Source organism: Hyaloscypha bicolor (genome assembly GCF_002865645.1).
Source record: "Hyaloscypha bicolor E unplaced genomic scaffold K444scaffold_182, whole genome shotgun sequence".
NCBI classification, from domain to species: Eukaryota; Fungi; Ascomycota; class Leotiomycetes; order Helotiales; family Hyaloscyphaceae; genus Hyaloscypha; species Hyaloscypha bicolor.
In genome coordinates, this window is record NW_020194684.1 from 1159153 (window position 1) to 1184880 (window position 25728).

Here is a 25728-nt window from a genome sequence, read left to right on the forward strand (position 1 = left end):
TAGTGAGTCCTACTCATACTCTACTCGAGTACAATATTACGCTTCTCAAACTCTACTCTACTCTAGAGTTACTTGAGTAGCTTGAGTAGTTTTTTCCCACACTGCTTAAACCTAACGAGCCTACCACCGTAGGTCTGTGCGCTCAGGGCATTTTTCAGGCATTTTCAGGCATCGCGAATTCGCTTACAGGGCTTTCGAAAACTAAAGTCTCTCTAATCACTTAAAAGTTATAAGACAACGGAGAATAATTATAACTTGATATTTGGGATCTGAAAACTAAAGTAACCGAAGTGTGATTTGATTAATTAATATTTGAGTATTTAAAGGTTTAAATTTTTATTTGTCACTAATATACCCTGAGCGCACAGACTTACGGTGGTAGGCTCGTAACCAAGATAGGCTAGTATTCGAACCTCCGCTATAATGCTATGTTATATTGCGAGAAGAATCTGCCCTAAGAGATTAAAGGTTGTGTTTTTAGGGGATCCTGTTTAGGCTCCCTAGGAGCCGCCTTATGCCCCCCCCCCCCCTCCTCTTCCCCACAAACATAGTCGTGTAGAGTCAGGAACTTTCGCACGTCAGAACCGAATAGTAAGTAAATTATAATTGGTCACTAGAAGAGAGAGCAGGAACGTGTCAGATTGTTGGAAAAGGTTTCATATTTATGTAAGAGTGTTGCGTCGTATGGGTATAAAAGATTGATATTTAAGCTGGAGATCTAGGTGTTGAGGAAGAAGTGAGACCTTATATGCACCTGAAAGTAGGGCCAATCTCGTGTAGCCTACACATGATATCCAACTAACGGAGCGTTGCGTTCGTCGGGGTCGATACAGTTTGCCGGTGACTTGTTGGTTTCGCTCGTCGATGTCGATGCAGTCTGCTCATAAGTCGATTGATACCGAACAAAACACCTCGGAAACTCGAGGTTCTGACCTCCATTTTCTGAGGGGTTTCGTTTTGCGCTAGTAATAGTCGGACTTCACGTCACGCTAAAGGGGCCCTTCCCTTTAGTCGGGGAAAGCGAGTTGGCCCGCGAAAGCGAGATGGCCTGTTTCGGCCTTTTTTGCCTTCTAAAAAACAATATTAGAAACTAGCTATAGAAAATCTAATTAATACATTTTATTCGCGATCTTATAGTTACCTATCGCATACTTAAGGGCTAAAGTTTTAAGTAAAAGAATAAAAATTTATAATTAAGCAAAAGTTATAGGTCTAATATTTGCGAAATGGTCGCAAACAAATAATTCTTACGATTTTTGTATTTCTCGCAATTTTATTATTAAAACCTTAATAATTCTCTACCCACATCTTTTTTTAAGATTTAGAGAATCGTATCCAGTTTATAAGGCTTATATTTTTAATTCTACTACTTAGAATTATTTAAAAAGGTTAACGTTTCAAGTTATTAAGGATTTTATTTGGCGCGGGCCATCTCGCTTTCGCGGGCCAACTCGCTTTCCCCGACTAAAGGGAAGGGCCCCTTTAACGTGACGTGAAGTCCGACTATTAGGCTCAATACGGCTGAGCAGGAGGCAACCCATTTGGGCTCCTCGGCTACAACTGCCGCTAGGTAAAATTGGAAAAATGATTTCTTTCGGAGCCAATTCTGGACCCTCGTCAAGTAGAGCCGTACCTCCCGCTTACTGAACTCCACAAATTCGACCTTATCGCATGCGAATTCATAGCGTAAATCTATTTATAATTCTTTTGTCTTCTCTCTTTTGAAGCCGCCCTTAAATACACACAATATTTCTCTATAATAGCGAGTAATATATAATCTTATATTATTCCGGAAAGTTCGAAAAAACAATATATATTTTCATGTATTAACGTTTAGTACTTTTTACAAATATATTAGTACTTATCCGAAACAAGACATAATTCTCTTAGTAATAAAATTGTGCCAGAAAATGGAAATATAAAGCCTAATACCTCTTTTAAATAAGGTATTATTTATATAAAACTAAGCAATATTACTATAATATAATAATAATAATAATATTAAGGGTTATAATAACTAATATATTTAATAGTAATGTAAAATTTATATAAATACGGGATTATATTACTAAATAATTTTATATAAGTAAAATAAGGCAAGTAAACTTATTTTAATATCTGAGTTATATTAATAAAAGTTATTATTATACTTGCTATTTATTATAAAATTCTTGTAATTATAAAACTAGGCCAAAAAACTAGCTATAATTAAATTTAATAAAAGAATTATATAAGTAATATAAGGTAAATTCATTTTAGTAGCAAGTTATATTAATAAAGAAATTATAATATAATTATTAATATAGCTATTATATTTGGAATTAAATAATCTCGTATTATATATATAACTCGACTAGTAAACTAGTTCTAATTAGGCTTAGTAGATTTAGAGAAAGTATATTAATATTATAATATTATATTTTCTGTTTCTAAATATTAATTACTTTATTAATAAATACAAATAGTATTTTATAACTATATAATAGTACTATATATTACTAGTAAATTAATACTAATTAGTTAATATTTATAAATTAGAAAGAATTAAGTAATACTTGCCTAAAATTCGGTTTCTTAAAAGCAAAGCTATTTTTTATATTAAAGAAAAGAAATAAATTTTATAATAAAAATATTTAAAAACTTATAATAATATTATAATAGATTATATATTAAATAACTTTAATTATTATATTAAAAAGTTAAAGACATAAGAATTAATTATAAATTAATTTATTATTTTATTATATTATAATAATAAAATTAATCTAATATTTAAATATTTAAAGTTTAATAAATCTTATATATTAAAAATATTAAGCTAAAAAGTAAAAAAGAAAAAAATGCCTTAACTTTTAATTATATTTTACTTAAGCTTTTTAATTTAATTCCTTATTTTAAACTTATTTCTTAATTCTTATTTTTAATAAATTATATAATTATATTAATTCTTATATTATTTTTTCTTAAAAAAACATTTAAATACTTTTATTTAAGAAACTATTTAAGTATAAAGAAAGAAAAAAGTTATAATAAATTATTTTATTTTATTTAATTTTAATAACTTATTTAAATATAAAGTATAGTTTAGACTTTACTAAAATAATTTAATTTCTAATATAATTTAGTTAGTTTTTTTATATTTATTACTTATATTATATTTATATTTACTTTAATAATATTATTTAGAAATATTATATAAGTTATAACTAATATTAAATCTATTATTATTAAGTATTTATTAAATAAATATAATAAATTAAGAATATTTATTAAAATAATCTTTAATATAAATAACTTATTTATTATTTTTCTTATTTAGAATAATAATACTTAATTTAATTTAATTTCTCTTAAATTATTTAATTTTAAATTTTATTTTATTAAGCTTATTATAAGTATTTTTGCATTATTTACTAAATATAATAACTTTTATTTTAAGGCTAATTACTTGAATTATTTTCTCGTAAAATCTTATAGCTTTAAGCTTTAAGATTTTTTTAATAACTTTTTAATTTTTTTAATAATAAATTTTATAAAAGTTTCAAGTATAATATTAAAAGTAATATAAGTTATATTTTATATATTAATTTATTTTTAAGAAAAAGCATTATTATTTTTATTTATAAAAGTAATTTTATTAGTAATTTTATTATTATTTATAATTTTATTATAATTATAATTTTATTAATAATTAAAGTTATAAAAGTTAAAGTAATTAAAAAGATTTCTTTTAATATTTTAATAATATTTACTTTTAGTTTAGTTTTAAGAATTTACTTTTTTAAGTAATTTGCTTAAATAATAAAATATATTATAATATAATAAAAATTTTTTTTATTTAAATTTCTAAAACTAAAAATAAGTATTAATATTATAAAATAAAGGAGATATATTAGAGTTTAAATAAAACTTATAAAATATTTAGATTTTTTTCTTTTTTTCTAATTATATAAGCTTTATTATTAAAATTTATTATTATTTAAATAATTATTAATATAACTATAGCTATAAATAATAGAATATAAATAATAGAATATAAATAATAGAATATAAATAATAAAATATAAGTAATATTTATTATATAACTAGTTATATAACTTTATATTATATATATAACTCGACTAGTAAACTAGTTTTAATTAGGCTTAGTAAATTTAAGGAAAATATATTAATATTATAATATTATACTTTTTATTTTTAAATAATAATTACTTTACTAATTATATAACTAATATTTTATATATATTATATAATAGTATTATATATTATTAGTAAACTAATACTAATTAGTTTATATATATAAATTAAAGAAGATTTTAGTTTAGTTCTAAAAGTATTTAATAGCCTAAAATAAAGCTAGTCTATTTTATATTAAAGAAGGAATTTATTTATTAACTTTATAAAAGCAAAAAATAGCTTATAAAGAAAATATTTAGGTTTTACTAATTAATAAGTAATTAATAAGTAATTAATTATTTAATTATTTAATTCTTAAAATATATAATAGTTTTTAATTTATTATATATTAAAGAACTTTATATATATATAATTATTAATATAATTATTAATAAATATAATTTAAAGGCTTTTAAAAATAAAAGTATAACTTTATTTAGTAATATATCTTTAAATATATATAATAAATTAATAACTAATTTTTAAATTTAAATTTAAATATAATTATAATATATTTTAAACTAAATCTAATATCTCGAATATTAGTATAATTAATTCCGATTTTAATAACTCGAATATATTATTAATTTTTTATTTTTTAAAATAAAGAATAAATTAATAACTTATTTTAAATTTTTTTTTTAAAAAAAAAGTAAATAAACTTTACTTAAATTTTATTAAATAATTCTCTAATATTCTCTTAATATTTTTTAATATATTAATATTAATATATATATATATATAAATTAAGCCCTGAAATTATTAGAAATCTAATATTATTAGATTTTCTATTTTAGTTTTAATAGCTAAGAAATATTTAGAAATTTCGGCTTTTTTAATTACTAATAAAAGATTTTTTTTAAAATACTCTTATTATATCTAAATTATATAATAGATTTAATAAAAATACTTTTAAGATAATATCTTATTTAAAAAGCTAGAAATTATTTAAAAAATAAATTAAAAGAAGCTAAAAAGAAAAGAAAAAATAAATAAAAATTTTAAGAAAAATAATTAGTTTATTATTATAGAAAATTAGTATTTAAGTAATTTTATATAAGTATTAGTTTAGCTTATATAAAGCTATTTAATATATATCTTAGTTTATTTTTTTAAAATTTAAAATTTATATTAATATATTAGAATTATATAATTTTTATATAATTATTTAAAATAATAATTATTTATTATTTATAAATAAGTTAAATAATTTAAATAATTCTTTAATATATTAATTATATCTTTTATTTATATTTTAATTAATTAATATTATTAAAAACTTTTTATTATTATTATATAATACTTAAATTTAAATTTAAATTTCTTAAATATAATAAATAATTATTTATAAAAAATCCGTATTTTTTTTATATAATTTGTTTTTATTTAATTATTAATAATTCTTAAATATAAATATATAATATTTATTTTATAAATAATAAATATTAAAGTAATTATAATATTAAATATTTATTTTAGAAGCTAAATTAAGCTCTAATATAATATTTTTAATAAATAATTTATTTAATATAACTTTAATTTATTAATTTAATAATTTTAAATAAAGTAATTTTTAATTTATTTATTTATAAATAAAAATAAAAGTAAATGACCAGACGGCAAGCCCGCTTCAGGAAACCGTAACCCCCCGCATTAGGCAAGGCGCGCACACGGGCCGGCCGCCGCTTTCGCGGAATATAAAAATCTCGCAACTCCATTGCTCGCTCCTTTCCCTTCTTCCTTCCTTTTCAATAGCCTAATAACCTCCGCCTCGCAACGCTCGGTGCTTGTTCTTTATACGTATTCGGCCCTTCTGCCTAGAATCCTACCCTTTCCCGCCAGGCTCCCCTAATTAGCCACGCCGCAGCTGAGAAGACCGCACTAGCAAGGTACGGGGCAGCTTTAACCAGAATCCGCAATTACCCCCTCCAGCCTTAATACTACTAAGTAGCTATAATACGAATCCCCTTATATATACGCCTCGTATTAACCGAGTTACAAGCTCGACAGCATCCAGACCCTCTTGCAATCTGCCTTATCGTCGCACCATTACCGCCTCGCACTATAGCGCACTCCGGAGACTGAGACGCCGTAAACAAGGCCTGCCCTCGTTATAATATAATAGCCAGTCACAGAAATACCTCAAGATAATACGGCCTGTCTTCTGCCTAGCTATACCCCAGATACTGCAGGTAAATAATGCGTTAGGAGCGTCCTAGTAAGTTTCCCCCTTACCGCAGTATATATCGTATTTATTCTAATTGCGTAGCCCTGGGCTAATTCGAGGCGGCAGGATTATTACAAGGGCTCTACTAGTAGAATTTCCTTAGAAGATCTACTAAGGATCCGCTAATTAGACTGCGCCAGCTATAGAATTAGTAGCTAAGACGCCGGGCGACAGAAAAGACCTGGAGAATATACCAGTCTACTAGTCTGCCTAAAGCCCTCGGACAGGCAGAGAGGGCAATATCCGAAGTCATATACCCCCCCTCCTTATATAATAATTATCGCTTCTTCCTGCTTAGCTTTTTATGGCCTCGCCAATAATTAAGAGATAATACTAAGATTAGCTAATTATAGTATATAGCAAAGTGGAAATAATAGCTATAAATGAGTATATTCCGGAATAAGAATATAGAATTAATAGTAATAGGGCCTTATAGCTATAGCAGATCTCTCTATATAAGAGGGGCTATATTAGTGCCGAGGCATTTTTTTATAGTAAGGATATTAGAAGAAGAGAAGCCTAATATAATATAGTATAATATAGTAGGCTATAGGATATATTTCGGTTCTATAAGGGCAGTATAAGAAGCCTATATAAATCCTTTAATTTCCCTATCTCTACTATCTCTTTTATAGTCTAGTTATATAGCTAGTAGCTAGTAAAGAACTTCTTAACTACTTCTAATTATTTTTATACTCTCAAGATAGTTATTTTTATTAAATTAAAGTATATTTATAAGCTAATTTCTCCGTACTTTAAAAGTATAATAACCGGCCGCAAACCGGCCCCGAAATAAGTAAATATCCTTAATAAGCTCTAGTAAATTAGATTAAGTAATATATTATTTAATATATTATAGCTAGTAATAATAGTAATAGCTAATAATAATAATTGGGGCTATAAGCCCGAAATTTGAAGTATATAATAGAGATATATTTGGCTTATAATAATAGTAACTAACTTATAGAAATCTAACTAGAAACTAGTACTATTTATAAATATAATAATAAGACAAATAATAATAAAAGTAATAATAACTATAACCTCTCTATAATTAAAGAATTACTATTTACTAAGCTATAAATATAGGGTTTTATAACGGGAAGTTAAGGCCCAGATAAGACAGGCAGAATTAAGGAAATAGCTATAAATAAAAGAAGTAGCTTTATTAACTAGAGTAAGTTAGCGCAAAGTAATAACTTGGGCAGAAGTCTATATAAGCCGGGCCTACTATATTCTCTATTATGGAAATAAATAGCTAATTTTTCTAATATAATATAAATAATCTAATTATCTTACTAGGTAATAATAACTTGAATGCCTCTAAAGCTAAAGCTAATAATATTAGTCTTTATACTAAAAGTATAATAATACCAGGCACTAGACTTTTTAATAGCTCAGAAATAGCTATTAACTTAATAACTCCGGCCCTTTCTTATAGTTCTAATAAGTAATATAATATTAATAATTACTTTAAGATAGCTCTATATATATAGCTTATAAAATAAGAAGCTTTAATACTAGACTTTATATATTCTTATATTTATTCTTTATATCTCTCAAATAAGCTATTATATAATAGTATTAGTATAAAAGAATTATATTATATTAGATCCGAAGCTATAACTTCCTTTTTAAGCCTGCCTTTATACTATTATAAAGTATTACTAGAGATCTAGCTTAGTTAAGAGAGTTATCTTATTAGTTAAGATATAATAGATAAATATAAGCTAGTTAACTATATACTTAATACTTTCCTTATTAATAAGGAAATAAGAGAATAATAAGAAATAAAGCAGGAGATTAATAAGAATAACGGAATATAGTAAGAGGTAAATATTATAGTAGTAGTAGTAATAGCTAAAAGGGCTAGTAGAAGTTTAAGACTAGCTAATAGATAATAATTACTTCCTAACCTTAATTTATTACTAGAGCCAAGTTATAATAAGGTAAAATATAATAGTAATAGTAATATTAAGCTTAATAATACCAAGTTAGATAAGAATAATAAGAAACTATATTTTATAAAGCAGAAATAGTTATCCTTATCTTAAGATAGCCTAATATATAAGAGGCCTAAGTACTATCTATAATAGAGGTCTACCGGCTAATAGAGACTATACTTTAAGCCTTATAAGCGCTTTCCCAAGTTATATTCCCTATCTAATTAGGCTTCGAGAATTATTATAGTTCCTAGTTCCTAGGCTCGACCTTCTATACTATATACTATAAATATAGATATACTATCTAATTATAGTAATCTTAACTAATTATCCAGAGCTATTCTACTAATACTAGCTAAGGCTATATTCCGTCCGTATTCTATAAATTACTATTCCTTTATAATAGTAATCTATACTAAGCAAGAAGTCTCTTTTAGCTAGCTTAGCTAACTTATTACAAGTATTAGCCATATAAGGAAGATTAATAACTTTACTATTAAGCTAATAAAGTAATATTTATTTCTTATTATTAGCTTTAGCTAGTATATACTATCCCGGCTCTCGTCTAGTAATAAGGCTATATTAACTATTATAGAGGCAAATAGTACTTATAAGAATATAATATATCCCTAACCCTAATATTATAAAGCCATATATACCTAACCTCTTATATTATAGGAAAGTAAGCTATCTAGTAATAATAATAGTAATAATTTAAGTAATAGTAATTCTAATATTAGTAATAATAATAACGGTTATTTGAGTAAGGCCAAGAAGCAGGACGGTTTAAATATAAGAATAAATATCCTATAGAATCCTATAGACAAGTAATACTTAGTAATATAGAAAAAGAAAAGCAAGCCTTAGAACTAGATCTTTAAAAAGTTTCCAGGCAAAACTTATCCCGTAATATATATATGCTAGAATATAGTCTATTTCAGAAGCGAGTAAGCTTCTTTTTATAAATAAACAAAAAACAGCTCAAGTTCTATATATTTACTTGCCTCTAGGCATTTACTAGAATAAATATCTAATAAGAACCTTATTCTTCTATTAGCTAATCCCAATATAGAAGTAAGTATAGTTAAGGGAAATAGTATTTAAGGCGAGAAGAATAAATCAGATATAGGTGAAATACTATAAAAGAAATAAAGAAATTAATATTAGAAGAAGATATAAGATATAATATTTTAGTATTAAAATAATTAGTATATTATATAATAAGTTAATAGTTTATTAGTATTACTACTATTACTATATTATATAGTTTTTTCCAGACCTTTTTATATCTAATTTCCCCTTCCTTACTAAATATATAGCCCTAGCTCGAGCGACTTTACTTATTATATAATAATAAGTAATTTATTTATTTCTAAATAAGGTATAAATTTATACTAATAAATATAGAAAGAATTATATAATCTTTTAAAGTTTAAGAATTACTATCTTTTAAATTAATTTATTATCTAACTATATAATATACTATACTCGTCTAGTATTCTCTATTAAGACTAGTTACTTTACTATATTATTTATAAAGTCTATATTAGCCTAGCTTATTATATTATTTACTATTATAAGAAACTTTATAATACTTTCCGGAAGAAATATATAGTAAGTCTTTAAGATATTTATATTATATATATAAATATTCTTCTATAATATAGTATAGTATACCCAGAGCTCTATATAGGGTCCTTTAATATATATAAAGAAGGCTAGAGGTGCCTTACTATTATAAGACCTATAAAAGGCGCTTTTAGTAAGATTAGTAAGCTTATATTAAAGTTTAGTTATATAGCTTCCGGATATAGTAGCTTAATTCTATATTTTAAAAACAGGCTTACCGGTTATATATACTTTACCTTTAACTACTATAATTAGAAACCGGATAAAAGAGGCTTCCTAGATAGAATTAAAGTAAAGTATCTACTATTATTATAGGTCTTCTAAGAAATTACTAGTATTAACTTTATTAAGACCTCAAGCTACTAATACTTTAACTATAATAAAATAATAAAGGCTAGTTATAATATCTAAATAAGAAGTTTTAATATAGAAGATATTTTACTTAGATAAAGCTAGAGGTAAAGCTAGAGATAGAAGTAGTAATATAATAGCTAGTAATATATCTAAAAAAAGATAAAATATATTTACTTCTTATTACTTTCTTAATTAGATAACGGAGTTATTTGCCTTATTATTAGAGTTATTTAGGAAACTTATATCTCAAGATTTTTATAGAATATTAGGTTTGAGACTCGGATTCTAATCTTAGATAATATAAGTATAATAATATATATACTAATATAAAAGAGGAAATATAATACTTGCTTTCCTTAGAAATTGAAATTTCCTATTATTATTTATTAAAGAAAAAATATAGTAAATAGGTTTAATATAATTGTCTTCTTTACTTATTCTATTAAAAATATTAATGAAATCTTTATATAAATTTTCTATAAAACGGAATAGTTAGTACTTTCTCTCTTTAGAGATCTTATACTAGATAATAGTATTAATCCGAAATTATATTTTCTCGGGAAAGAGTTTAGGCCAAATAAATATTCTTATATAACTAAGAATACTAAAGTAATAACGGGTAACTATATATAATAATATCTGTAAGTATACTAATACTATTTTCTGGTTTATATCTATAGAGCTTAGTAACTATAATAAAGGTCTCTTCCGTTTACTTCTTTCTAAAGTTCTGACTTCGGAATTTATTATATTAGATATTCCCGATTTCATAAATTAATTATATTCTTTTAAGTTAGCTTTATTAAAAGGCTAGCTAGATACTAATACGGATTATAAATCTTTCCGTAATCTCTTATTTAAAGGCTCGTCTTTAGAAATATATTCTCTCTTATATTCTCTAAGCTATAGGGATTTAATTAGATTTTAGGGGGCTATAATATACTCTAGAAAGGGTTTAGGCAAAATGGAATTAATAGCTAATATACTAGAAGCTATAAGAGATATCTGCTATTACTTTTAAAGAGGCTTAAATAAAGCGAAACTAAATAGACCTTTATATTCTTATAATTATTTTTGTTTTTATTTTTAATTCTCAGACTATAAAAACTTGACTTAAGTTAGCTTTAAAGTATAGTAAAAGAAGAGTAATATACCTTTATACCGGAAGTATTACTAGTTAGGGAGAGAAGTAGATACTTAGAATTAGTATTTATATTCTTAGATATAGTATATTTCTGGTAGTATTATATCTCTTCTAGATATATATTCTTATAAGAAGATAGCTATAATCGCTTCTTCTTAATATCTTAAGGCCGCTTTTCTATTAATAATTAGCCAAAATATATAGTAACGGGGATAAATGGCTTACCTTAGTCCTTTAGTTATAAAGGTTACCGCTTAGCCTTTCGGGTATTTGGTTTCGCTTAATAAGGGGCTATATTAACTAGAAGAAGGAGGGGTAAGATATAAATTTATATTACCGCTGGATTTGAAACGGTTAAAGGTAGTCAGAAGAATGTAGTGGGTAATATATACTAGTCTTTGCAAGGAATCTGGATTCCTTATATCTGTAACTAGTATCGAGAAAGAGTAGAAAGCCGAGCAAGAGTGGGTCAGTGTTAGTACTGGTACTAGTGCTGGGAGTGCCGACTTGCATATAGAGACAGGTTGGGAGTTATAGGGGAGACTGTGGCTTGAGACGTTATATGGCGACTATACTTAATAGAGATTAGTTAGGGAACCGGCGGCATCTTCGCTTGCTTGCCGCCGATACCAAGGAAATGAGTCACAATTGGTGTTTCAGGCGTACAGCTCTGATTCGTTGGCCGCAACCCCACTGCGATCGGCCCGAGGAAAATCGTTTGGGGTGGTTGGATCCAAAACTCCACTTTCTAGGCATCTCAACGATAAGAAATTCGCCCGCTCAGAAAAATGGAGCCGCATTGCCGGCTAAAATGCGGCACCCGCAGCGCAAAATTGGGCGGCAACTCTTCGTGCCAAAAAACGAGAGTGAGCGGTCATTCCATACCTATTGGGGATTTTGACTGATGTTTGACAGGAACGCGGCCACAAGGTGTCAAGAAAGAACGACCACAGTCAATATTCCCGTGCCAGAGCACGACATGCGAGAGAAACCAGCCCCGCCATCGAGCCTCGATTCGTCGCACCGCACGTCGTCGCGGTCGAGGTATAATACCGCCTTGGTCTCGAAACTGCTAAAGATCCTTGAATTAAACCCAGAGGCAGATCTGGGTCTGTATATATCTAATTATAGTACGGAGCGGCTAAATAAACTCAAAGGTACTTCTTGGTATTATAAGGGGTGAATTTGGAAACTAATCTGCCTACTTCTAGGTACTTTAATAATTATCCTATCCGTTTCAGATACTAAGCGAGAGCCGGACGTTATTTAGTCCTATATTCCTGAACCGTGTGGCGACTTTAGTAGGGAATAAGATATATTAAAAGTACTTGGCATATTAGGTAAGTAGATCTGGGGGAATAATCTTGAGATAATTATATTTACTTAGGCCTTTAGGTATTAGAAGACATTAATTTTTCGATTTGGGCTAGACTATACCTAGTAATTATAGTCTTTAATAATACGTATTATTAACTACTATTATAACCTAATAGTTAATAGTACAAGTACTATATTCCCGAACTAATTCTCTATATATATGGTAATATAGTCGGTAATTATTATAGTCTAGGCAAAATATAGTAGTAAATCCATAATTTAAGATCCAGATATTATTATTAATATTTATAATCTCGGGTTAATAGATCTTCTCTTATAGATTTTATAGAGTATTTATTATGAGAACCTATTTAATAACTATATTAACCTTCTCTTACTACCTAGCTAGCTTTCCGTTAAGTAACTAATAGATATAGTGGACTTTAAAAGTCTAATATAACTAAATTAGCTTGGCGGAAGAGGCTATACTACTCTTATATATATCCCGTTAGACTTCCTGTCTTAGTTTATATTTAAAAGAATTAATTTTAGGACCTTTTTAAATAGCTATAAAAGTGGGTATATTTAGGAAAAAGTAAAAATCTATTATTAATTAGTAGAGCTAGTTAGTAACATGCTATACTATTCTAATATTATGGCCCTTATATAGACTCTAGTTACTATCTATAAACCTAGTAATAATAGGCTATTTATATATAATAGTCTCTATTTATTCTTCCTAAATAGTAGCCTTATTAGTTATATTAAGAAAAATAATAAATCCGGTAAGTAAATATTATTATTATATAAGGCCTAATAGTATTATTAGATAGTTATAGCTATTATATATACTTACTTTATTACTTATATTTATTATATAGATATTAAGCCTGGGAATTTCCTACTTAATATAGATTATAGTCTTATACTTATAAATTAGAAGTAAAGTAATGCCCCTATTACTATAGTAGCCTTAGAGATTAATAATATCTGAAATATAGAAGAAGTACTAGTAGAAGATCTAATTATTACTTTTTAGTATACGAAATATACTAGACCGGAGTAGCGTAATATGCCTGTAATTATACTAGGTAATAATAACTAGAATATATAAAACATATTTTTAGTATAAAGTAAGTAATATCTAAAGGCTCTAAAGCTAGCTAAAGTATTTAGTCTAGGCTAATATATATAAATACTATTATACTAGCCAGATATAAATGCCTTTAAAGATATAATAAGTATGGAAGAAATAGTAAAAGATTAGGAATTATTAGAGAATATCCTAGTATATTAGAGGTATATAGTATAAGAATATCTTAAGTATAACCCGAATAAGAGAATTAGCCTATATAAGCTTATTACTTTCTGGAATAATATAAGGTATAAGATAAATAAATATAAGATTTAGATATAAAGCTAACTAGAATAGATATAGCTTCTCCTATACTTAATTAATTTTTTTTTTGAATTCCAATTTCCTTCTCGCTCTTATATATTACTTACTAGTTTTCCCTTATATAACTATTACTAGTTTATTATTTTGTAATTTGCCTAATATCTTATATTAGGTCTATATTTACAGGTAACCTTATATTTCTTAAGAATAAGAGAACTCGGTATAGTTTCCATAGCTACCGGATATAATTAGTATCTAATATAATTATTACTAAGAAATCATTTACTTACGTGTGCCTAATTCAGGAGACAAATCAAATTATTAGACTACTTTAATTAAACGGTTTGGTCTGTCCTTAGAAGTAATATTAAAAGGTAAAGTAATATTAGTATGGCCTTATATAAATTTTACCCGAGTAATTAAATCTAGGTCTTTACTAGTAAAGATATAAATATTGAGTTTCTTTATTAAATCCAAGTAGTTAAGAAGCGCTTTTAGTTCAGAAATAAATGGCTAAAAGCTATTAATATTAGGTAATAAGGATATATTATAGGTAAATTTATATAAAATAATACCTTGCTCTATAAAGCGCTATATATTGCCTTTAATATTACGGAGCTATTTAGTAAGACTTGAAGTTTTCTAAGGCATAGCTATAGATCTAATATTTACGAGAATTTTATTCTTATTTAGAGAGAAATAGTTATATAGTAAGATAATACCAAAGAGTTTCTAAACCTTATACTTGACGAATATCTGCCTAATAGTTATAGTTAAAAGAGTAATATCTGCAGGTTTTAAGCTATAGCTAGTATTCGCGATACTTAATAAAGAGTTATAGTATTAAGCGAAGTAAGGAAGAATAGTAGTGGCCATATTACTGAGATAATTAATTAAAGATTTTAAAGGTGAAAGTTAAGGTCTATTAGTTATTGGGGTAATTGGCATATAATAAAGGGGAAGTATATAGTCTCGTTTTATAGCCGTTATTGCGGAATAGGACGATAATAACGTGCCGAGCCATGATTAGGATAAACTTTATGCCCAGGTAATCTTGTGCGACTAGCGCTAACCCAATCTGAAATCTAAGAGGAACGCGGCGCTCGTTTACCTACTAAATGATATGCACTAGTAATGCTCGGCAGAATAATTTCTCCGCTTTGGTTCTCGGTATAGCTCTAATTGCGGGGAAAACACGAATCCCCCCCCTAGTATCCTATGTATAGTAAATGCCGAGTTATTGCCGCCCATATATATTTAGATTTCTCACGTTGAATATAGAGATGCCTAGTATATTGCTGCTAATTAATTCTATAGGCAATACTATAAATATGCCTGGGCATTTGCGTTATACGTGCTATATTATTGGTCTCCCCCGGTCCAAGGGCAATAGTTGGTTCAAGGAGAGAAGCAAATGACTTATAGAGCCTTGTAGCTGCAAAACACGTACTCGCGACCATTGGCTCGTAGCGGGCGAACCCCCGTACTATACGTTGGAGGGAGGATTTGAGAGCCTTATTTGTAAAGCAGGGTGTTGGGCAAGTATTAAGTCTTCCCTAATTGGATGTTCTTTCCGCTTTCTCGCTTAAAAGGGCGGCCGTAGTTAATATCCCGGTGCGAAGATATCTAAATCTGGTATATATATATGACAGGAACGCTTCCCCAGGCGGCGTGATTGAATCGCACTAATCTTGAAGCTTAAATGAATCTTGGGAATCCTTGAAGTAGCGGGCTGGAATGGTTACTTGAATTAATGGGTGAGTCACCCGCTATGTTTTGGTTAGCAAAGGCTGGCAGCCATTGAGCTTACTTGTTCTCAGAGGGCTGCGCTGTGAATACAGAGCCTAATTAGATGAGGCTCCTGCGTTGTGTCTCGCCTCTCTAGCCCCAGGTGCCTTAGCTGCAGCTGTAGCTGCAAAGCGCTCAAGTATTCGCGCCCCGGAACGGCTTGTACTATGACTGGCAGCGGGAAGATAGAACCGGAAGCAAGTGAACTTGACTCTTAGTCTAATAACAGGCGGATAGAATATAAATACAGGCAATAGATTACCTCGTTATTTTCAGTATTAGAAGAAAACTTACCTTTACCTCCCGATAACTCCAAGTATTCTTACTGGTTTTTCCTAAATATTTATTCTATTATTTAAATAAAACTTCCCCTTATTAATATCTCTAGCTATCTTTATTATAGCTACTCTTTCTGCTATCTCATCTTATTTATTTAAGCTAGACAAAGTCTATAACCTAGTGGTATATAATACTCTTTTATCTCTCTAATAAGCCTATAGTTTAATAATAAAAGATATAATAACTAAACTTTAGGATCTAATTCGGAAGATATTTCTGGATTATAAAGTATAAAGCTATTATAGTATATATCTTCTCTATAATTACTTTTAAATAGTTAATAATTAATATCTCGTTAAATACGGCCTTATCTCTCTTTCTTAGAATCTGGGTAATAAAGACAAGAATATAGTACCGAAATTTAATAGAATTATTATATCTCGATTAATTAGGCTACTTAATAGCAAACTAGTACTATTTAAGTTTACTTTCTTTTTAATAGAGCCTAAACTTAATATTAGATTTTTAATAGAGGCTCTTTATATAATTTAGGACTTGAAATTATATAATATCTTAGAAATTTAATATTTTAAAAAATATAATACTTAGATTTTAGTTAAGATTATATAAGAGAATATAAATATTATAGTACTATAAGAAGTACTTTTAGATTTATAACTTATTAATATATTCTAAGTCTTTAATAAGAATAAAAACAATAAATACTATTATAGAGAATAGTACTTTTTATAAAAAAAATACTAATTACTAATAGAACTATAATTACGAATAAAGAAATAGAATGAATTTTAGAATCTATTATTATACTAATAGTTATTAGAGTATTTTATATCTGTCTTTATTAATAATTATTAGATATTTTATACTTATTCTTACTAATTACTTACTATTATTACTTTATATAAAAAATCTAATTTAGGTAAATATTTGAATTTAGATATTAATAAATCTAGCTTATTTCTCTTATCTAATATACTTCTTTATTAATAGTCTTATTTCCCGAAATATACTAGTAAAGATACTATACTTTATTTATATCTCTTCTATAGCTTTAAAGTTATATCTACTATATAATAGAACTCTATTAGGAAATATTATAATAAAAGAATTCTAATAATAGTTATTTACTATATTATAGCCTTACTATAGTAATATATATCTAATACTCTTCCTTTAATACTCTAGTATTACTAATATTATATTAAGTTCTAATAAGAAGTAGTTAGATTACTTTAGTATAGAAATAGTTATAGACTTATTTTATATATTTTATTAACTAAGTAATATTTTTAGGTATTTTTCTTTCAGATATTTTAAAACTCGATTTCAAGTTTTAATATCTAGTATTATAGAATTCTAGAACTTGCGCTTCTTATTTAATATTACCTTTTACCTTATTTCTTTACTACTAGACTCTAAAGTCTAAATAATAAAGCTAATATAACTAGAGCCAAAAGTAACTTTACGGAAATAGTATAACTTATTCTCTAAGCTTTCTTTTAGGCTCTTAATTATTTATCTTATTTCTTTTTCTTTTTTATAAGAATCTGTATTTGCTTCCGGAAATATAATCTTTTATAAAAAATCTTATTATATTATAGGAAATTAATATTAATAAACTAATATATTAGTATTATTAATACTTATATCTAATAGCTAGTACTATATTTCGAGGAAAGTATAAAAGCTTGAAGTTAGTTTTATATTAGAAATTGAAATAATATTATATTATGACTTAATTTATAGTTTCTCTTATATTTTACTAGAGTTATATTCCAGAATATATTATATATATAATTAATATCCTATATCCTATAAATATCTGAGCTATATTATATTATTAGCTCATTATATAAGGCTATACTATACTAAATTAATCTTTTAATATATATAGGATAGTTAATAGGTTAGGTATATAGAATATAACTACTTATTAAGTTATAATTAATAATAAGTACTTGTCTTTTTAAGGGAATTCTCGCTACTTATATTAGGCTCAAAAATTTTATAATTATATTATAGATTAGAGCCTAAATATACTAGGTCTTTTCGGTCAGTATTGAATTATTAACTAAATTATATAGTATTTAAATATAAATGCCTTAATCTAACTCTAATATTTTTGTCTCTTTTCTAAAGCCCGTCTTAGTTAGTATAAGACATCTTTTATTAAAATGGCAGATATTCTATAATTTAGTATAAATATTACTAAGAAAATATTAATTATCTTAATAAGACTATTAGTTTATACTTTATATTTTTATATTTATAGACTTCTTACTAATCTAAGGTAGTTATAATTAATTTCTCCCTAATATTATATTTTCTTAGATAGATATACTATTTAATAGATTTAAAGAACTCTATATAATAATTGCAAAATATAATACCTAGAGCTATTTCTGATTATAATTCCTTTATTACTATATAATAATCCCTAATAAATATATATTATTAGATACTAGTATAATGGAACTATATAAATACTAGATAATACTTATATATATTTCCGATATTAATTTATAGAGAGTTTATAGGTATATTATCTCGGTAAATATAACTAGCTATATAAGTAAAGGCAAGAAGAGAAATGCCCTACTACTTCTCTCCGAGTTTTATAAAGGTCTGCTAGTTAGTATTAGAAATATTAATTATAATTTCTTTATAGAGTTTACTAACTGCCTTTAGGTAAATGGCTTGGAAAATATATTAGGGCTTGAGGTAATATAAGGCTAGGCTGGGAAAATAATTGAATTTTCTTTTAATACTAGTAGTTTTTTACTTATAGAGGTAGTAGTAAGAAGGTAATTCGAGTTTCGAGAAATAGGATAGACTATTATAGTTAAGGATAGAGCTATTAATAAGAATAGAGAGATATGGTATCTTATATATATTACTAGCTATATTAAAGCTACTAAAATTCAGGTAAAGAGTATATTAAATACTTTAAAGATTTTAAGAAATAAAGATATACTAGTATAAAAGATCTCTTTAATTTTATTATCTGTAATCTTATATTTTACTAATATTAAATTAAGTATGCCTTTTATAATAAGACTATAATTAAGGCTAAATTACTAGTTAGAATAGTATCTAATATTAGAAGGGGCCTGGCTTTATTAGATAGATATTATATATAATTATATATACTAATTTATTAATAAGCTAGTTTTATATAATATATTATATGTCTTTTTCTTTTTCTTTTTTCTTTTTATTTCATTTCTCTGAGATATCTAATAGGCTTACTTGAATAAAATCTGCTATTAGTTCTTTATCTATTACTTCTATAGTTATAAATGCTTCTTCCCCTATTTTATTCTAAAATATTATACTAAACCTATTATATTAAATTAATTTCCTTAAATACTTTAATTTAATCGAGTATATTCCCGCAAATACCTTACTAGTATCTAGAGCAGGTTAAGGCAGAAGGATCTCTTAACCGGATAGCTTTATAATATTACCTAATACTCTTAATAGCCTTAGTAAAATATATAGTTTAAACCCTAATAAACTACTAAACCAAATTTTATCTAGAATATTAGTAGGCCTATTAATAATTACCTATTAAAGAGTGTATTTCTCTAATTGAATTGCTTTTTTAAAATATTAGTTAGCTATAAATTTTCTCGCATACTATATACTTACTATAATATAATATTATACTTACTTCTATAAGAGCCGCATTAGATTATTGGTTTTCTGAGCTCTAAAGTAAGCCTTATATAGTTATAGGGGCAGTAGCTAAAGTATTATTATTATAATTTAAGAGAGTACTAATAGTACTAATACCCGTTCTCTCGGAAATTAATTCTCTTATTCTTTATTACTAATCCGCGATATAAATGTTTATTGCATTTAATGAGATATTACTAAGCAGATTCCGTCCTTAATTATTAATAAATATCTGGGATAATAGCTAATAGTCGTCCAAATAGTTTATTATTAAGTGCCGCTACCCGGAATTATTAGAAGCAGATGCCTAATATTATATTAGGGCTTGAGGAAACCGGGCCTGAGGAGTCTTATACTATGTCTTAGATCTATAAGCTTTTAATATATAGTAACTCTAGTAAACTACTAATAGAAGACTCTTCTCCGGACGAGATATCTAGTGAGCCATAAGATCTCTGGCGAAGCTCTATAGCTATTGCCTTACGAATATAGTACCTTTTTTTTGGTTCTTTTTAATTACCTAATTTGTAGCTAGTATTAGTAGAACTCTTAAATTAAGCGTCTTGCTTAATAACGGGTTATTTATATCTATATCTTATATTTCTTCTATTCGGTTATAACTAAGTATTAATTATTCAGGTCTATATTTATTAATATTACCAGGAACTAGTATAAGTAAGGAGTTTGCGGCCTATCTGATTTGAGATTACTAGCTAGGTTAAAATTAAAAAGTAATAAGGCATTAAAAGGGTTTATAGAGTATTTATAGGATTTTATTACTTAGGTTATTCTAGCCTTCTTTCTTGTATTTATTAATTATACTAAGGCCTTAAAAGAACTAAATTACTTTAGTAAATATATCTCCTTTAATTAGTATATACTTCTTCTAGTTTTTAAAGATTTAGAAGCCTTCCTAATAATAGGTAGTAGTACTTATATAAGATTACTAATTTGATTAGGGAATAGAATTAAGTATCTAGTATATAAGAAATTCATAAATTTATGATATTTTTAGCTAATTTTTATCTAGCCTACTATTTTCTTCCGAATAATTTTAGGGTTATACTTCCCTAATTAATAAATTATAGTAATTATAAAAGTAATACTACTATTTATAATTATAGAAAATTATTGCTTTATAGTATTAAACTTTAAGATAAGGTTATAGTAGAAAGTTATTAAGAATCTTTATAAGATCTTATTAAGTATATGGCCTATTTCTATAATATATATATATATTTGTAGTAATTTACTAGAGACTAAAGATTAATACCGTTTTTGGATAACTAGTATAAAATATTATAATAGTTTTACTTAAGTGCCTCTATAATACTTTTAGGAATATTAATGTCTTTGGATTAAATAAACTATAATAAACCGAGTCTAGATATTCCGGAATTCTTATTCTTGGATAATAAATTCCTGCCCTTAAGTAGCGGATTAGGCTAGGATCCTGAATTATTATTCTTAGATAATATATTTTTCTATAATACTAAAATTTTTGCAAGGTTAATATATAATTTCTTGGGTAGTACTAGGAGATACTATTAAAGCTTCTTAATATACTATATGCGGTTAGCCTAAGGAGTTCTCCTAACTAGCTAAATAAAATCACCTTGTTATTAATAAGTAATTCCTCTAGAGTATAGTACTCTAACCGGGAGCGTATATCCTTGCTAACTTATTGGCCTATTACAGATATAAAGAGATAGATCAGGCTGGAGTCTGTCTTGGATCCACGAAACTAGAAATCTCTGCCTTTGGTCGGGCGACATAAGCCAGAAATAATAAATCGACCCCAGCCCCCACCCCGAACCCCCTCTTTTAAGAGCCCTCGAGAAGCCACGTAGCTTCGGCTCTGGCCGGCCGTGCAGATGCCGCCAGCGCTAAAAGCCGAGCCAGAAACATGTTCCTCCCGGGATTTCAGGTTTGGTTAGCGTGGATGCCACGCTGTGTCACGCATGCAACGCACGCACAATTGAGGGGGCCAGTGCACCGTGCATCAAATCATGGCCCGCCAGCTGCTTTGGGGGTGATGGTGCTGCATACGAGCCAGTGATCGAGGGGGCGATCCGCAATTGCAGGCGCGGGGGGTTTGTAGTACCCCGCTTCGTAAATCGCCTCACATTTTTCAACCTACCGGAGGCCCTCTATGATTGCGCACGTATCCCGTGGCGGCTGAGAATAATTCTGATTCATTGGCTTACGATGGTTATTTCCAGGACGCTATGCAATATTTCCCCCGCCTTCCGCCCTACATCCACGGCCCGCCAGCTGCTTCGGGGGTAACGATGCTGCAAACAGGCCAGCGATCGAGGGGACCTGCGTTTGCACAGAACTATCATCCATACTTCATGTTGAGTTGGATATCTTGATTGTTTCTCATGGCCAATGCAACATGCGGCACCCGCGGGCTGGAAGAGGGATGGTGGTAAGTATCCGAAGACTTGGGACTCCAATTACGGGTCCTATCCGGGGCGCTTCTATAGTCAATATCAAAACACCACACTTTATACTCCTCTAGAGTATGTATGTCTTTTCACTTCGGTATTAATGGCAAGAGTAGAAGTCGGCTTCTCGTTTAACCGTCTTATTCGATTATAGATATCCATCTCGCTCCTGCGTCTTAATTAGAATAATCAAGTTACTTTCTTCTCAAGTGGGAAGACTGGAATCCTATATATAGTATTATAATCGCTTTAATATATTATTTGATTCTATATTTCCTGTATTATATATTAATAAGTTATATTAATTAATAAAGATTCTAATATATCTCGCTATAATTATAGAGATGAGAAAACTAGAGTTATATCTATAGTATTGGCCTGATTAGACTTCTAATATAAAGAATAGTATAAGAATTAATAAATATATAAGTATAGAAATCTCCCTTCTAGTTTAACTATTATCTCCTTCTATATCTAAATTCTTTAAGTAATTCTAGAGCTTCTTACTTCTATATATATCTTATCTACTATATAGATTAAAGCCACTATAACTTCTTTATTTAATAATGTCCCTCTAATACTTTCTAATAATAATAGAGTATAATAAGAACGGTTCTCTACTAATTTAAGTAATCTCCGATATTTAAGCCTTAATTCTGGACTATATATTATTTCCAGGCTTTACTCGTATATTTACTACTATTATAGGGTATTTTACTATTAACTTGAGTTCCTATATTCCTTTACTATATATCTTTAGGCTATTTGTATTCGCTTATAAATATATTTAAAGGTATATACTAGAATAGCTCGAGGCTTATTTTAGTTAGTACCCTTACCTTTTATAAGTAAAGTCTCTAGTTCTAACTATTAGTAGCTTTAACTATTTATATATAATATTATAAAGAGGTCTATAATATACTACTACTATAAATGTCTTCTTAGAGCTCTATCTAGGATATTCGCTCTCTCCTTATTACTACCGATTTGGCCTCTAAATTAATATGGTTTCGGCATTCAAATAGCAGAGATATAAAGCAAAAAACTATATATTATATATTCTGGAATAGGCGCTTTTTCTTTCGGTATAATAACTATCTGCTTATACTCTGGCATGAATATCGAGCTAGAGAATTCAATAGTTAAGAAGACGTCTGTATTTTTTGCTTTAGTAGATCTCTATAAATTATTAAAGAACTACTTACTAAATACTCTATCTAGTACTTAAAGCTTCTTTAGAATAAAACCTCTCTCTATAAATATAAAGATAATATCTAGATAAGGTCTATTATAATAGATATAAGATCTATCTTAATAGTTATTTTTAGTAGAAATAGAAAAGAGGAACTACTAAAAGATATTGGAAAGTTCCTTAACTAGATAGCTCGAAAATAGTATTCCGGCCGTAGTATTTCTTACTAATAGGGTTACTTGCTATATAGACTCCCTGAAACTAGAAAATCAAGTTTAAGCTTATTTATTACTAGATGTTTTAATTTGGATATCTATATTCTTAGCCTTTCCGCTATTATTAACAAATATACCCTAAAGAGTCTATTTACTAAGTTTCTAAGCCGCTATATTATTCTTTTGGAAGATATTAATGCTATTAGTTCGAAATGATTTATAGATACTGAAATAGAGGACTTTCGCTAGACTAGCTCTTTTTCTTAAGGAGGAAAATCTGCTTATAGGGGGTATTCTTATCTGCTCTTTTAAATATTATTAATAGTATAGCATTATAAGAAGGCCGGATTCTAATTATAACTACTAATTATATTATATGCCTTAATAAAGCGCTTATATAATCTGGCCATATAGATAGGAAGGTTAAGCTCGGGCTTACTAATAAGAAAATAATAGAGGACTTCTTTTATATTATTTTTAAGCTAATAGAAGGCAATGTCGCTCTTCTAAAGAACTCTTAATTAGATATACTAGTTAGATTAGAAGAGGATAGTAAGGCCCCTGAACCTGCAAGAAGTCAGGAGGAAGAGGTCCAGAGAGTTAAGGGGGAAGAGATCGAGAGAGTTAAAGGAGAAGAGGTCGAGAGAGTTAGGCGGTTAGTAGAAGAGTTTGCTGCCAGGGTACCGGAGCTAGTATTTAGCCTAGCTGAAATTTTATTATTTCTTTTGGAATATAGGTAGTTATCTGGGGAAGCTATTAATAATATAGAGGTATAGATAACGAGAATTAGGGAGGAAAGATAGGAAGTAAAGAATAATATTTGAGGTTTTTGGATATTTAATATATAAATATATAATGCTTTTATTTTATTAATATGGAAGTAATATTTAAATCTAATTTACTATTTAAGGCATATTTTCTATAATATAATCTTAATTACTTGTAATACTTAGATTAAAGTAAAATATACTAGGCTAATAATAATAATAATAATAATAATAATAATACTATATAATTTAAAATAAAGCGGGATTAGATTAGAAACGATTAAAGTACTATTAGTACTAAGTCTAAAATACTCGAGTATAATATTATATAAACCCAAATATATTACAAAAATAACTAACTTAAATAAATATAGAAGAAAAGGCAAATTTAATAAAAAGAGAATAGTAATATAAGTTCTAAAGGCTATATATTAAGTAAGGAAAGCTTCTAGACCTAAAAGTAGAACTAATTAAAAGAAAAGAAAAAAATAATAGCTAAATACTAAATGCGTCTTAAATAGTTTTAAATGTAGCTATTAACTTTATTAGCTCTATAAGATCTATATCTAGCTTTAGATTATATTTCTTTTTATATTAAGTAGTAAAAGAAAGAAAGCTAGTCGGATTAAATCCGTTTTATACTTCTATCTTTATAGGCTATACTTTAATCTTAACTACCGGTTATACTTTAGCCTTAATTACTTGCGAGACTAATACTCTAATAAATAGAAAGATTCTATTTTTAGTTAAAGATATATTAGCCTTTTTTCTATAAATATAAGTGTACTTATTCTCTACTTAATCTTGGCTTTCTAGTTCTTCCCTAATATTATAGGCTATATAGAACTAGGCCCTTTTATTCTTTTCTCATTCTATATATTTCCGAAGTAAGTTATCTATAGCTCTTTTACTTTCTACCTAATCTTAAAAGTCTATATACTATATTTAGATAGAATTTCCTTCTTTCCGCTTATATAAGATATAGATTACAGGTTCTTTTAAAGGCTCCGGTTTATAGAATTCGGCTATAGTATAGAGGATCTTAATAAACTTATCTTTCTTAGATCTTCCGCTAATCTCTATTATATAAGTATAGTTTAGATATATATTAATTATATTTTTAGTAAAGTCTTTATAGGAAAGAACCTT

General features: G+C 27.2%; 2 protein-coding genes across 2 annotated transcripts; both read left to right on the plus strand.

Moving 5' to 3' along the window:
* Positions 1–19109: 19109 nt before the first annotated feature.
* On the plus strand, positions 19110–19259 carry K444DRAFT_545745 (uncharacterized protein; the record flags this gene model as incomplete). The annotated part of the gene is made up of 1 exon (XM_024876163.1): positions 19110–19259. A coding segment is annotated over one exon (150 nt), but the record flags the coding sequence as incomplete, so codon positions are not given.
* Positions 19260–23830: 4571 nt separating this feature from the next.
* K444DRAFT_543850 (uncharacterized protein) lies at positions 23831–24028 on the plus strand (the record flags this gene model as incomplete). Its single annotated transcript, XM_024875997.1, has 1 exon — positions 23831–24028. A coding segment is annotated over one exon (198 nt), but the record flags the coding sequence as incomplete, so codon positions are not given.
* Between the last annotated feature and the right edge of the window lie 1700 nt (positions 24029–25728).